The 14,646-nt window shown below is 47.9% G+C and overlaps 6 protein-coding genes across 6 annotated transcripts; 3 read left to right on the top strand and 3 right to left on the bottom strand.

Annotated features, from left to right (window-relative positions):
* Positions 1 to 62: 62 nt before the first annotated feature.
* On the top strand, positions 63 to 1,121 carry DFJ58DRAFT_477597 (uncharacterized protein). The gene is made up of 5 exons (XM_041380577.1): positions 63 to 114; positions 171 to 452; positions 527 to 585; positions 635 to 753; positions 803 to 1,121. The coding sequence occupies exons 2-5, from the start codon at positions 261 to 263 to the stop codon at positions 901 to 903; spliced, it is 471 nt and encodes a 156-aa protein (XP_041241941.1). The 5' UTR covers positions 63 to 114; positions 171 to 260; the 3' UTR covers positions 904 to 1,121.
* Positions 1,122 to 2,465: 1,344 nt separating this feature from the next.
* DFJ58DRAFT_477554 (uncharacterized protein) lies at positions 2,466 to 3,356 on the bottom strand. Its single transcript, XM_041380576.1, has 4 exons — positions 3,061 to 3,356; positions 2,943 to 2,998; positions 2,722 to 2,890; positions 2,466 to 2,657 (listed from the first exon to the last, which is right to left on the bottom strand). The coding sequence occupies exons 1-4, from the start codon at positions 3,217 to 3,219 to the stop codon at positions 2,583 to 2,585; spliced, it is 459 nt and encodes a 152-aa protein (XP_041241942.1). The 5' UTR covers positions 3,220 to 3,356; the 3' UTR covers positions 2,466 to 2,582.
* Positions 3,357 to 4,489: 1,133 nt separating this feature from the next.
* Positions 4,490 to 6,128, bottom strand: DFJ58DRAFT_797104 (isoprenoid synthase domain-containing protein). The gene is made up of 5 exons (XM_041390615.1): positions 5,741 to 6,128; positions 5,551 to 5,667; positions 5,416 to 5,528; positions 5,070 to 5,358; positions 4,490 to 4,992 (listed from the first exon to the last, which is right to left on the bottom strand). Exons 1-5 carry the CDS (start codon positions 5,837 to 5,839, stop codon positions 4,681 to 4,683), a joined length of 930 nt encoding a protein of 309 aa, XP_041241943.1. The 5' UTR covers positions 5,840 to 6,128; the 3' UTR covers positions 4,490 to 4,680.
* A 2,721-nt stretch (positions 6,129 to 8,849) lies between these two features.
* Positions 8,850 to 10,671, top strand: DFJ58DRAFT_717139 (serine palmitoyltransferase; the record flags this gene model as incomplete). The annotated part of the gene is made up of 6 exons (XM_041384330.1): positions 8,850 to 9,104; positions 9,159 to 9,432; positions 9,488 to 9,834; positions 9,892 to 9,999; positions 10,052 to 10,147; positions 10,198 to 10,671. The coding sequence occupies 6 exons, from the start codon at positions 8,850 to 8,852 to the stop codon at positions 10,669 to 10,671; spliced, it is 1,554 nt and encodes a 517-aa protein (XP_041241944.1).
* A 102-nt stretch (positions 10,672 to 10,773) lies between these two features.
* Positions 10,774 to 12,802, bottom strand: DFJ58DRAFT_477634 (uncharacterized protein). The gene is made up of 9 exons (XM_041380578.1): positions 12,635 to 12,802; positions 12,445 to 12,580; positions 12,319 to 12,394; positions 12,197 to 12,265; positions 11,750 to 12,141; positions 11,674 to 11,691; positions 11,403 to 11,621; positions 11,216 to 11,356; positions 10,774 to 11,160 (listed from the first exon to the last, which is right to left on the bottom strand). Exons 1-9 carry the CDS (start codon positions 12,664 to 12,666, stop codon positions 10,876 to 10,878), a joined length of 1,368 nt encoding a protein of 455 aa, XP_041241945.1. The 5' UTR covers positions 12,667 to 12,802; the 3' UTR covers positions 10,774 to 10,875.
* A 394-nt stretch (positions 12,803 to 13,196) lies between these two features.
* On the top strand, positions 13,197 to 14,498 carry DFJ58DRAFT_797117 (DUF431-domain-containing protein). The gene is made up of 6 exons (XM_041390616.1): positions 13,197 to 13,442; positions 13,496 to 13,750; positions 13,806 to 13,998; positions 14,048 to 14,073; positions 14,124 to 14,389; positions 14,476 to 14,498. The coding sequence occupies exons 1-5, from the start codon at positions 13,383 to 13,385 to the stop codon at positions 14,178 to 14,180; spliced, it is 591 nt and encodes a 196-aa protein (XP_041241946.1). The 5' UTR covers positions 13,197 to 13,382; the 3' UTR covers positions 14,181 to 14,389; positions 14,476 to 14,498.
* The last annotated feature ends 148 nt before the right edge of the window (positions 14,499 to 14,646 follow it).

A 14,646-nucleotide genomic window follows, 5' to 3' on the forward strand; every position in this document is an offset into this window, starting at 1 on the left:
GATCACCTGGCCACTACAACGCAACATAGCAGCGGGTTCTCCCTTGTGCACCCTTGGCAACATATGCTATGGATGAATGTACTCTCTTTGCGCCTTTTTGTTGTTTCATTGAATGTAACCTATCTTTTATTATTATTATTTCGTCTTCAGGGTGCTTACTATGTGTCCAGTGACTCTTTCTGCCCGGCCAATCAGGTTTTGTCTACCTCATTCTTTGCTGCTGTACAGTGGTCCTCGCAACCTGACACCACGCTGGAGCCATGCGGCATCGTCATTTTCGTGATACCCTACCCTGGTGTCGTTTTGGTTGCGATGCTTTTGAGGGCACCCACCCTATTCTCGCTCTCCGCCCAGCTTTTCTGGCTATCTGTCGTGCGCACAACAGGCAACCCTACGACGAGACCTCCCCTCTCCTTGACGACAAACTATTGACCATATCAGGGAGGTTTTCGGTAGGTCTGCAGTGCCCTTTTTCTGATAACGCGGGTATCTTATCCTCACGCCCTTGTACGACGATGGGTCCTAGACTGTTGTCACGCTCGAGCCAAATATATTATTCATTCGTTTACCCATCGGAAATTGGAAGTAAGTTATAATGACTACTACGACGTTGAATAAACCATGACCCCAAAAGACTCGTCGTGCCCCTGCAAAATGTGCGAGTGGTCGATCATATAACGCACATCATCATGCAAGCCCTGCACAGACGATATGGCAGCATCAAAATGACTGTCTGCCTGACCATTCACAAGGGTTGCTCGTCTCTGCTTAAGCTGAGCTAGACACTGATCCACGTTTCCAGCGATCTCTTTTAACTCATCGCTCGGAACACGATTATCTGAGCCCGGAAAATTCTGCATCGTCACGGTCGCCATCACGAGGGCTGGTAGTGCCTCGGCGTAGTTGCTGTGGTGCCATATGAACTCGTGTGCGCGCTTCCATGATTTCCTGATGAGTGTCTGCCACTTCTCCCGGGCATCGCTGAAGTGAAGGACCTTGTCTGAGGGATCGATGCACGCCAAGATCCCTACAAGGTAACATCCGAGAGTCCAAGACTCGCATTCAAGAGCTTCGTCGATTAAAGAAATACACCGCTCAAAATGGCCATCGAGGGTCAGACGTTGACGCCACTCGTGATGATTTGATAGGGAAAAGATGAGGCGGAAGTAGCAATCATCTCGATGCTCATGAAAATGGTTGTCGCGTTTGTGTTGGATTGTCTGGCTATGATTTGGACAGACAGCGGTGAAAAGAGCCCGAGAAAGCTCATCTAGGAGTTTTGTGTCGATATCCTGTGACGTCGACTCATTTGTGATGGAAGCCAGGTCTCCTCGAGCGTCAGAAACAGCTCGCAGTGCAGCATGTCGGACGTGTGGAAGTCTGGTGCGGCCCATACAACGGATAAGTGCCTTGATATAGGAACGGCGCTTGGTGGAGCTTCCTAGCCCACGCATGGCACTCAGCGTGAGCAGAGCATCAGCTTCAGTTTCATCGTCTGCCTTTTTGCCAGCTTCATCCACCAGGTAGTCCACGAGCCAGTCAAACTCTTCACAACTGGGCATCAGCCCGTCACTGTGATGCCAACGCAGATCACCATCCCAAATCAACTCTTCATCGTCCGGAAGTGAGAGACGGTAACGCAGTCCATGGACGACCAACGTTCTCAGAGCGGTGCGTGTATCAGCCTTATGCTTCCGTCGAGCATAATCATGCTGTGTATTCTGAAGCTGATCAAAGGCGAGACGGCCATCCATGAAAGCATCGCGAATGAAACGACTCTTGCCTCCCCAACAATGCAAAGTACTCCATGGTTTCTGAAGAAGGACTGGATTGATTTTCACCAGCAGGCTGCAAAGATGGGCCATGGCCTTCCCGCACTTGACAAATAGCTCTTCCCTGTCGCGACACGACCAGAAGTTATCACGTAAACGTGCATATGCTGCTGAAGCATCAAGCTCTGGCGACCATTGTACGAGAGGTACCATCGCAGCAGCAGCCTCGACGACTTCTGGGTTCGTTGACGTCTCGAGTACCCAGCAAACAGCGGAAGATTTGCTGAATATGTGAGGATTTAATGTTGATCTCACTGAAATGAATGCTTTGCAGATAGTTCTAGCTAGCTCTGATCCTGGGGTTTGGAAGGACTGTCCGGACGCCACACTGACACAGAGATTGTAAGACCATAAAGGAGGATGCCGATAGTTGTGAAGCAGATGATGACACTGGATATCGTCGTTTGCTCTATCCATATGTTGGCGCTGAGCGATAACCCGAACAGAAGCAGCGAGATCTGGAGGAGGATAAGGAATGCCTGCAAGATGGTCCGGAGGTGATAATACTCTAACCCATCTAGTTTGATCTGTCTCTCTATGCAACGTTCCTCCAGAGATCCACGTCGGCAAGCTGCCTTGTACGAGTTAAGCCATTGTTTTCCCAGCACAGCCCCAAATGCAGCCAAGACACTAGATGCAAGGCTAGCATAGCCAAGCGCTTGCATCCAGACAGTTGAAGAAGAAAAGCTCGTAGTTGAGGAAAGATTGCTGATGTCACGGACAGCATTGGGCCGCCAGCCATGATCGAGATCAGTTGCAGCAAGAGAGCATTCGTAGTGTCTCCTGGATTTGGCTGCATTCCGATGATGAAAGCAGAGTTGACAGCTGAGAATAAACCAGCCTAGTTCGCATGTCAGGTGTGTATTGACAGATTTAGACAAGAACGCACAAAAGTCAAGATAATACCCATATCATCATTCGCCCGCACGAGGAAGTCGTCATCGTACTCAGTAGAAACTTTCTTGTACGTCTCCCAGAAGTTTGAATCGACGTCTTTGCTATGTTCCGCAATAGTAGACTTTCGAAGGACATCAAGGATCTGCTCTAGGGTATTGGACCTTCGACACAATATGGTCAGACATCGATGCCGTGCTGATTGGTTCTACTCACATATTAGCAAGCCCTTCCTCGATGAATACGGCAGGTTCCTCCATTTTTTTATGCAACTTTGTGCCATTCCTGTAAGTCTATGGGTGATACACTTCACTTCGTCTAGCTTGCCACTTACTCGCAGTTGGTATCGACAGGAGTGGAACACTGGCAGTCTGGTCGATATGACGCGCATTGTGTGTTTTGGGGTGTGATGGACATGGAGGGGGAAGAATGGGATACTAAGGGCCCTAGTGTTGAACGACTGAGACGATCTATACTTGCCTTGAGCTACCATCAACGTTTACCGGCACCATATAACCTTATCTGTTGCCATCAGGGTACAGGCAGTGCCAGGCACGCACAAGAGAGTCGAAGTACAATATTAATAGGGTCGAATCCGAAGATGGGCGTATCGCCTGACAGGCCAATTCTTGGCAGTCACGAATTCGAAATCATGTGCAGAAATTGGCCAGAGAACAAGACTCGACTCTCGAGTAAGTCGCGCAAAGAAAATTGAACCAAATGACCGCAAAGTGTGGACGAACATGCTTTCCTTCGTGGAGCATGCGATTATGTAAATGCTTGATTTGACGGACAACGCCAAGCTGTCAGACTAGTTCGAATTGCGGTACCGAGCGGTCCTTTGCTTCCAAACAACACTAATCCTTTAGGCTTACACACCCGTTGCCCGCGTGTCTGCCTTCCGCATTCTCTCTGGATTCTGCATCTGCATCTATCTGCATCCCGGGCTCAAAAGACCTGATGCGCAGCCGCTGCCCTCATTTTCCATTCTTTTTGAAATAATAGAAATTGATAATGCAAAATAAGACGCGTTTTCAACGTGACCTATGCATGTTCGATTAGAAACGTTAATCATCAAGACCGTCCGACTATGACTGGGGATGTTTACAACTAGTCTTTGCGCTCCACCTGAACCGCGCACCTCTCGAAATCCAGCCTCCCTACCCGGGCCATATAAATGGAAGACAGTCGTTCCTTCTTGAGTAACGTGATGCGGCTCGGACTCTGGACGCAGAAAGGCGCCCTTGGGTACAGCACGTAGCATGGAATGACTCGGAGGGGCAGGTGAGACGCGGGAATGATCATTGAGGGGATGGTCGTACGAGACTCAATTGTTGTAGAAGTGGAATGGACGAGGAGATCCCACGTTGATTGATCAGAAATCTGTCATTTTGGGCGGGAGAGGTCAAGACGTTCAAGTTGCATAGTCTATTATCATCATGATATGGCATCGGATAGAATTACTAACGACTCGTGGGGTGGTGTAGATTTACACTCACTCACTAATAATTTTCCTGGTCAGGTTAGTTCTACTTTGGTTGCCATTCGAGACCTGCGCTAATAAGTAGCTGCATGCACTTGTGCTACTAGTAGTGATGCTTGGTATTGAATTTCGCCATGGCTCTGATGAGTTTCACCTGAAGTCATGAAAGCCGGTCTTTCTCCAGAGTCCAGGCTGCCGTCTTTATAGCTTGGTTTAATGAAGTCAGACGCGAACGGCAGCAAACGGAGGGTTCTCGGGGATGTTTCACGCCACTACAATATACCGCACAACATAATATATACATAGTGTAGACAACTGCGAAGGCTGGCCAAAAAATGGCAAGGAAGGTGGGATATTATTATGTACATGAAACTTTCTATAGCGAGTCGTCACAGTCAGATTCAGAATCGCGTAGTGCAGGAACGAGTGAATGTATCGAAAAACCGATGCAACATGCCTACAAAATAGGCTCTACAGGGGCCTCTTGGGAAGTAACCTGACGATTCCGTCCTGCTTGACAGCCTGCCCATCCTTGCCAAAATAGCGGGTGGATTCGAAGGACCAGTGCAGATTAGCAACAATCCAGTCCTGCAGCCCTTGAACATAGATGGCTACCTGTCTGTCAACCTCTGTTCCCCACGATGGGAGGGTAGCACGATTGTCTTCAAAGTGCTGCATGGCAATCTTGCACATCTGGCCAGAGTAGTCGACAGCGCCTTGCAGGTCCAGACCTCGTTCGCGCATGAGCACAGCAATCAGACTGTGTGTCATGGCGAGATTGCTCTACAGTTGTAAGAAAAGATATCCTGTTGGGAGTGATATCAGCAGGGTCCAGTGTTCAATGAAGATAGGGGTATTACGTTGGACCAAGAGATATGATCATTGGCTGCATCCTCCACCGCCATCATGATTGGATGCGACATCACTTCATCCGGAAGATCAATCTGAGCTGCGTATTCGATGAGGACAAAGCAAAACTTGCAGCCGCTCGTGTCTCTTCTAAAGGTGATGTAAGATTCAAGATCGTGGATGTGTTTCTTTGCACGGTTGTCCACTTCCTTAGCCCCAGCAATGAAGAACAAGTCCATTGTGTGGATAAATCGCTCAGTACAGCCAGGGCCGCCCGTTTCCCTGAAGCGACTGAAGAGCCTAAAGCCAATGAATACGGTGAGAAGGAGTGTGTACGATGAAAACAAAATGACGTACGATTTGCACATCTTTCCCGCAGTTTTGTCCGTCTGGAAGTTGATGGGGTCCTGGAACGCAGAAATACAGCATTCACGCATACCCAAAGCATTGTCAACATCAAACTCATCTAGCTAGTCGTCTAGTTTCCACGACCAGTTGATGATGTCTGAAGTTCTCTGAGCAGACTCGGAGATGGAAAGCATCCGCATCAGGGTAGCAAGCTGCAGTGAGGTAACCTGTGCACAAACCCACAAATTTGGTAATTTCGGGCTCTACAAGACGCCCTTCGTCAAACAGCCATTGTTCAGAAACGCGAAAGACCGCATCATAGTGAAGGGTTTACTCGTAGGGGATAGTGGCAATCGCTGAGGAGGTCGGGTAAAATCAACTCTGTAGGCTCGGAGTCAGAGTGAGCGGTTGTGTGGATTGCAGGAGGAGCCATGAGGGACGTCTGACTTAAATCGTAACGTCAAGATGAATGGGAGGCACAGGTTAGGAGATGATTTGCTCTGAAACCATGCCTGTTTTTAAAGTGGATGTGTCGTTTTCGCTCGGATGTTTCGGAAGTAGGGATCGCAGTGGGTGCAAGAACATGCGGTGAAAACTTGTCATAGTTGACGGGTGGGCATTGGGTGAAATGTTGATCCGCTGGGCGTCAGTACAAAAGTGGCCGATAGCTCAGATTTGATCCGACTTGAAAATGTTAATTAGAGGCTATTTCAGGACACTGCATTATGGTGAGTGCTTCATGATAGTAATAATCGCGCCTGCAAAGTAACAAGTAAACTGAGCTTGATTTGGCGCCTGGTTGATTCTAGCCTGTCTGCAACACCTAACAAAGTAGATGTGACCGGTGCTCGTACCTCAAGACCCGGTACCAGTGGACTCGAAAAATATGAATCTTTGTCTCAGCAAGATATTGTGGATTCTTCAGGAGTGAAGTGCGAGTTTCCATGCTCCGCGAATGTGCGTCAATTTGGCGCCGCTATGTGGATTCTGTTCTCCGAGTGTCAGGAACCAAACACTGGGAGAGATCATGAAATTAGCATGCAAACTGGTTTGGGATTAGTGAAAGATCGTGTTCAGGGCCAGCAAAATGTGAGTGTGAACACACACGGATAGCCAGAACAGGCATGGTGCCGATTTCTTATCGTGAGGCCTCAACAGTGCCGCTGTAGAAGCCTCGCAGAAAACATTGCAGATTCGGCCGGGGATTTGAAAGTTTGAAATTTCAACGATAAAGCAACGTTGAACTCACGTTGTACCTTATTGTAATCAACTGCGGTCCTGCGGACCGATATTATATTTGGAGAATTAGTATCATTGATGTGGATGAGTCTTCAAGACTTCCTCAGCAAAGGCAAAAAAGACGGCCTGTCAAGATATCAATATGGGTTAGTCAAATGGGACATTGGGACATGCCAGGTACTTGAATGTTGGTCGGTGAACGCGGCTGCCGTGAGGCGTTGATCTATGGACCATGACTTTGCGATTTACACTTCCTCAGAGTCAGGTTGCTTTTCTGTAGTAGTAATGGTACTAGCCCCCTACGGTATGCGAGCTAGTCGCGCGCGGCGCGCCTCTGGAAATACAAAGTTGGTAATGGCCTTCTTCCCCGCGTTACCATACTTACTGCTTTGTTCTCGCCATCATGGCCCGAGCTCAGATATTCCCTGTAATCATTATTGCCGAAGCCCATCCGCCCGAAAGTAAAATCTTGCTCACTAGTATGATCAAACACTAGCAAAAATTCGACCATCACTGCTCACAACATCACGCGTCGCTACGACCGAACAATAGAGAACTAAATATCATGAGAACAACTTCCCATGATAGCCAACAACAGCATCGGCGTGTCCGACAGCTCCGGCTCCACAAGTCCTAAGAGTGATCTGGCTCGTCGATACCCGCAGTTTCTGCGTTAGTCCATTCTAAGAATGTCGTTCTGCTTTGCGACCCGGTATAACAGGAGGCCGATTCTTTACGGTCGCAAGATGTTCCATTGCACCTGTTCTAAATGTGGACGGAGGAGGTAGGGTGGTTTTTGAAGAATCAGAAATGGTACCAGAGGACCGATGACTCGGCCCATTTGCTGTTGAAGTCATCCGAATAGGCATGTCAGCGGGGAAGTAACAAGCTGATTATTTTCAACCAAGGTAGAAGACGACTCTCCAGACGAAGGCGATGTCGGGAAAAATAGCTTGATAGGCCATTTCCGAGGATTGATGGATTTTCCCAGGTCATGCTCCGGCTCATCGAGGTCAAATAACACGGGAATATCGTCTTCGCCGGTTGCAATGTGCCGCCAGTCTACCTCAGGACCTTTGCTTGTGACGTTGGCTGACGGCAGGTTGATTGTTAGTTTCTTGTCCAATGCCCACTGCACATCGAGCTTTATCGATTGAGCTCGAATGCTCTCAAGGCCCGCACGGAGGTGTTATATGAGATCGGGGAGGGGCATGTTGTAACTCAGGAGAGAAGGCGACATAACATATGTCCAGTCTTGGTCCATGTAAGAAGTGAGGCAAAGGAACATTATTCTCATGACCTACCTTGGAGGATTAGATGCTTGGTGGGCGCATGACCATGGTAGTGCAACCAACTTGAAGGCTAACGAGGACTACTAGTACGCCCGTCCTGTGTGTCGGGAAGTCCGGAAGCTTGGCTCATGCGAGACCAAGCACGACACCCCAGTTCTTACATACGTCTGGATGATCAGTACAGTATTCGAAAATGTGTCTCGTATTTGGCCCTGGTCACCTGGTGAGAATAGGCCACATCATCATGATGCCTATTGCAGTAATCATTCCAATATTGCTGTGTCAACTCTCCACATATGCGGAACTTGATGGTATCAAATGCCCGCTGTATGACAGGTGCGAAATCACCAATGACTGCATACCACGATGGCCGGCGTCGGCGGTCTGTGATACTGAGTACTGAGCTTCTGAACTATAGCTGTCGGTGGAGTCAAAAGAGGTGCAAGGTGGCATCTTACTGAATTCCTGAATCTTCTGGTGCCCTCCAGGTCACGATGGCTGTAGTTCCGGGAGGTGTCAGGATCATCTACGAGCGATCGGATGACCTCGATCTCGAGAGTTGGTAAGACATGAAACTTTTCAATGCAATCCGATTTTGACTACCAACTCGACTCGGACATGTTAGTTCTTAAATCGTAATCAGCTCACGGTGCGCAAGGGCGGCTAAGATACATACAAATAATCCCCTGGTTCCTGGGTGCACCACGCCGGCAACTTGCTAACAATATTTTATCCAAGCGATGAACGAATTCGAATGGTTGACTACTATTAATATTCAACGCTTGAAGCTGATTGGTTGATTACAGTCTGTAGGGATTAATGTACATACCGGTACTATACTTATATAAGCCATTTTCAAATCTTGTAAGTGTCACTGTCTGTTTCTCAGCAACGTCCCAAACTTTCTCCACGATGGATAGCTCGACCTCCGTAGCACTTGAGCCTCTGCTATCATTCTTGGCGTTCTCCTTGTCAAAACTAGAGTCTGGCTTCTACAGAATTCCAGGCTCAGCAGTCGTTGCACGATATGTCAAGTCTTCTCATCAGAACGATCCTGGACGAACAATTCTCGAGCTTATTCTCGTTATTTTCGCCATAAGGACCCTACTACAGTCCAGGACACGCACTGATAGGTCAGGCAAACATTTTATCAAGTTTTCTGAAAAGGTTGTTGCGTTTTATGAAACTGCGCTTCTTCGTCTCTAACTGACATCCTTCTAGGAAATAGACGAATTAGTGGATGAATGGGTGCCTGAACCTCTTGTACAACCTCTTAGCGAGTGGGAACAGAAAGATCTCAGCTCAGTCCCCGTCATTGCTGGCCCTAATGGCCCCAAGCCAAAACTCCTCGCAACTGGTAAAATCGTAACCAACCTCGCCAGTTTCAACTTTGCTGGACTAGCGGGCAATGAGAAGGTTAAAGAGCGGGCCCTCGAAACGCTCCAGAAATATGGCCTCGGAAGTTGTGGACCCCCTGGATTTTATGGAACCATTGGTGAATGTGGCTGGTAGCGATGTGCCGTGGGACGCTGACGTGTAATATGTATTAGATGTTCATCTCGACCTTGAACGTGATATCGCCGAGTTTCTGGGCACCGAGGCTTCTATTCTCTACTCTCAAGGTTTTTCAACTATTTCGTCCGTCATTCCTGCCTTTTGCAAGCGTGGGGATATCATCGTCGCCGACCGTTCTGTGAACTTCGCAATCCAAAAAGGCATTCTAATATCCCGTTCAACCGTTCGTTGGTTCGACCATAATGACCTCAAGAGTCTCGAGGACACCCTCATCAGCGTGGAGAAAGAGAGGAAGAAACGAAAGAGTCCTCTCACGCGTAGATTCATCATTACCGAAGGTATCTTTGAGCGCGACGGCGAAATGGTGGATCTTCCTAAACTGGTTGGTTCCTTCATTCTAATTTGTTTAGTGTCATGTTCACTCAATTTTGGTTTGCAGGTCGAACTTAAGCTAAAGTACAAGTACCGCCTCATCTTGGATGAAAGCATCTCTTTCGGAACCATGGGCCGAACCGGGCGTGGTCTGACGGAACTGTACAACGTTCCGGTGAGTTAGATCCTCCTTCCAGTGAGGATATAGCTAACACGAACATTCGCAGGCGTCGCAGATTGACATGCTCGTAGGCTCTGTTGCTAACGGTCTTTGTTCTGCAGGTGGCTTCTGTGCTGGTTCTAGTATCGTAGTGGATCACCAAGTGAGTACAAATCACTCGTATCCATGATCCTGTACTCATGCATCAAGCAGCGGATCAACGGCACGTCCTTTGTGTTCTCGGCTTCCATGCCTGCTCTCCTGGCAACCTCTGGGTCGGAGGCAATAACTATCCTTCGGAACAACCCTTCAGTACTTCTCAATCTGCAAGATAATATCCGCGCCATCCGTGCAGTATTAGAGAAAACCGAAGGCATTACGCTACTCGGTCATCGTGCCAGCCCTATCATACATTTCTGCTTGCGAACCCAACAACAATCGCTTTCTGTCAGCCAGCCCACCTATGACTATGAGGCTGAAGAGCGCATCCTGCAGGACATTGTCGATGATTCGATAGCAAGCGGCGTGCTACTAACGCGAGCGAAGCATTTACGTGGACAAGAGATGGTCGAGTCCAGGCCCACTATACGTATCGCTGCCACTGCGGCGCTGACGAGGAAAGAGGTGGAGAAGGCAGCGGGCGTCGTTAAAGCGAGTGTTACCCGCATTTTGAGCAAGAGGAGATAAATTAGTCTGGGTCGATGGTCCTCCATGGATATGTGCCAATCTACGGATTTTATTCTCTTATTTCAAACTTTTTATCATCGATCCGTACTATACACATTGCCAGATGCATATTATTATCCGACAACGCTATATAAAGTATATAGAACTACACTGGTACGACTTGAGATGATGACATAGATAATGCGGATATGTATAGCTCCGCTATCAGTTGATATTGATTGAACTGTTCTCCACAAGCTTGATAGCTTCCTTCAAAGCATCATCTAGCTCCGTCAGCCATGCCCACTCCCAATTCTTGGTGATCGTCTTGCCGAGCTCGTGCAGAGGGACGTTCGTTTGAAACGCGCATAGTTGGCCATTAAACCTTGAGCGCAGAGCCACATCCGATGAGAATGGTCGCCTCAACTTGTCGTATATGGCGAGGGCCCTGGGTACAGTGTCTAGGGTCGTGGCCTTGTGTCCAAGAACAGTTGCGAGGAGGTAAGCATCCTATCAAATCAAATCAGCACGGCGTGAAAGGGGAGTACAAATGTGGGCAACTGACCTCGATACTCATACCAGCACCAGCGCCCTGGAACGGCAGCATTGCATGGGCAGCATCTCCCAAGAGCGCGACTCGTCCGAAATTCGTGGATGGTAATGGTTTCACGGTGTGCGCAGCCCAAAGCGTGCCCCTATCTACACACTGCAGAGGTTGTTAGTGACCGGTGAAACAGATGCGAACGACAGACCTCGAGAAGGAGCCTCGCCTCCTCTTCGAAGCCTTTGAAAGGCTCGACGAACTGTTTAGCGGTGAGTTCTCCGACCCACTCGCTGTTAGCCTTCCCTTCGAAAGGCCGACGAGGAATTCGTGCATCGGCTTCATAGACCGTGTCAACGAGATCAGGTTGAAGAGTGAAACCTGCGATATTGATGTATTTCCCAAGAGAAACTGTATATGCAAGGAAGAACTGAAATGGGTCAGCCTCAACACAACGTATATTATAAATAAAAATATCTCACAGCATCTTTTCCCAAGTACTAGAAATGAAGGCGCTGACAAGTCAATGCTATGTAATCTAACTGATAGAAGACTTACCTGAGTAATCTCTCCCCCAAAGACCGGGTGGTCAGGACAACGCGCGCGCAGCTTCTCTGCAGGTATTAATGTTCGGTATGCAGTAACGCCACTCCAAACTGGGTTAATGCACGAGAGCACAGACTGCTTTCCATCAGGATCCATACACTCGGCCAATTCACGCATCATGCAGGATCTGACTGCGGATTTAATCCCGTCAGCACCAATTAAAACATCGCATGTCGCGGTCGATCCATCCGTGAATATTAACGTAATTGATGAATTTCTTGAACGGTGCCTGAAGGGCTGAATATATGCTTTTAGTCGCTTGGTGTTGTGTGTTGTACAAGACGGCGGGAGATGTGAGAGAAGTACGCCATGAAAGTCAGCTCGATGAAAACGCATTTGATTGCCTGTACTACCGACCGTGGTCAGGTGAAATGCAATTGAATGTAAAGGAAAGTTGACCTTTTGTTATCAGTTCAAAAAGCTGAGTGCCAACGGCTTGATCACTTTTACGGTGCTTTATACCTGGGACTAGATTTCTCTCAGTGGATTTGAACATCTGTCGTATACAGATCATCACTGACCATATTCCTCTGTGAATTGGTAACCGCAGCGTTGAAGCAATTGCTGCTCGATGTCATGTCCAAGTTTTCGCAAGACCTAGATGATTGTCTGACGTTAGTATATCTTGTATTTTCTGAGATCTGTACCTTGAATGCCCTAGGCCAGATACCAATACCAGCCCCAACTTCATAAAAGCTCTGAGCGGCTTCGTACACGTCGACGACAATATCCGGATACCGGGACAAAGCAACGGCTAATGTCAAACCACCTACCCCTCCTCCGCTAGGGCAGTATTGTAATGAGCATGACTATGGCCACAAGCTGAAGACACCTCACCAGATAGCGACCCTGAATTTAGGTGTAGACATTGTATCTGGAGACGATTATCCTGAGATGTCAGTGGTTTATTATATATCGCGCTGTCGTCCGCCTGGGAGTGAGAATTTAGTGCCGTCGAGACATACCGTGACGATCCGAACTATTCTACTCGCATTGTAACACGAAGTACGCGCCACATGACGTCCGAGTCGGGGAAAGGAAGATTGCTCTCCCTTAAGTATGTCCGATTGAATCGTGTCATCTAGTAGTCGCTGTCAGTGTGAAGCCTTATTTATGCCGTTGAAATCGCGCATGAAAAAGGATTAAGGGTAACACAATGTTACTAAACCGTCCCGAAAGTGATACCGAATGATTTGATGACATCTGTTGGAATCAGCGCCTGAACTTGAAGCGTGTCGCAACGTTGAATATTGACTTACGGTAGTTGCTTAGTTTGAACAGGAGCTGCGAGGCACACGGAAAAGAAGCACCCTGAACCGATTCAACCGTACATGTCCCGATTTGGAAAATTGGAGATCGGTGACGCTAAATGCAGTGTACGTGGCAGTGTTGAAAATCCCAAAATCATAGCAAACCAACAGATATGCAAGCAGCTGCTCACACCATCTGATTCTGCAGCACGCCATAATTAACATCACCACGGGATCCTAAATCGCACCGTCAATCATGACATTCACATACGTGATCGGTGGGTCACAATGCGGGGTCCGTGAAGGAAATGTAGCTTCATTTTGACACAGAACACATGGAGGAGGATGAAATGACGCCAAAATCTCTCCCGCCCTGGGTTGAGCTGGAATATGCGGCACGTAGTACACTCCTCAGCGCAATTCCCTCCAGGACTGAAGGTTGTTCTAGCATATGATCACGTTGGCTGGCATCAATGGCCGGGTTGAGTTCACGCATCTATCGCACAACTCTAGTTCATCGCTCGATGCACGGCTGGCCCCTATCAACAAATCCGCTGCATCATACCAAGTTCATACTCAGTCAGTAATGGAACTGCTGGAGCAAAATAACATTTCGATTTCAAGGGTATGTCTTCTTGATCCGAAAGCTCAAACAGCGCTCGCTCCGGAAGATGGCAAGATTTTTGATCATTTCTTGTTTGGGGTGAGATCTGTATCCGCTGAAACCTCGGGCTCACTGATTAACTTAACTCTGCAAGGGTATACTAGGTGAGTACATCGAGGCTTCTTACTCATCAGATTTTTCTGGACATTGGACACCAGGTGATGATCCCCCTCGTGATCGAACATCTGAGCTCCGTCAACTTGGTTTCCCTTCGCGTCACCTGGGTTCAATGCAGATGACAACTGATACCGCGCTCGGTGTAACGAAGCGAGTTGTCGATGACAAAGGTGATTCTTGCACTTGATTCACAGCAAAACCGCTTCGAACCGTTTATAGTGCAACTGAATGCGATACCATACGTGGTGCGTTGCACGATATTCACGGGCATAGTGAACCTTCTTAGCCTATTCAGGACTTTCCAACTATCATATTCAATGCTAAGGAAAGTGTTGAAATGCCTTTTCGTTAGTGATACTCCCGAATTACATTAGGTCAGGGCTAACCGCATCTTTCACCCGTGGCCATCGTGGAATTTTAACAGGGTATATTGTCAACGGCAAAGAACCCATTTTACCCCCCGGAATGCGGGAACTTCTCCATGAGGATCTTAACAAAAGTTTCGACTTCTAAAACCACTTACAATGTTACATGGTAACTGCCGTTATGAGGTTTACACATGTTAGTCCTCACATCTCCCCTGAACAGTTTTGCGCCCTCATACAACATCGTCTTGTCTTTCAGTATAGCTGACTGGAAATTTTTAGGTTATACTACGGAATTGAAACCTGTTGAATATGTAATAATTGCTAAACTAACGAAGTATAAGTATATGGTGAGAAAAATCCCAAGGTAAGTTCTCTTGAGAAGACAGCTCATGCCTTTGTAAACGATTCGAGCTGTTGCCGCGCTCGAGGAGTGTATAAAATAGGACGCAG

The sequence above is a fragment of the Suillus subalutaceus genome, assembly GCF_016647625.1.
Source record: "Suillus subalutaceus strain FC151 chromosome Unknown DFJ58scaffold_82, whole genome shotgun sequence".
Taxonomy (NCBI): Eukaryota; Fungi; Basidiomycota; class Agaricomycetes; order Boletales; family Suillaceae; genus Suillus; species Suillus subalutaceus.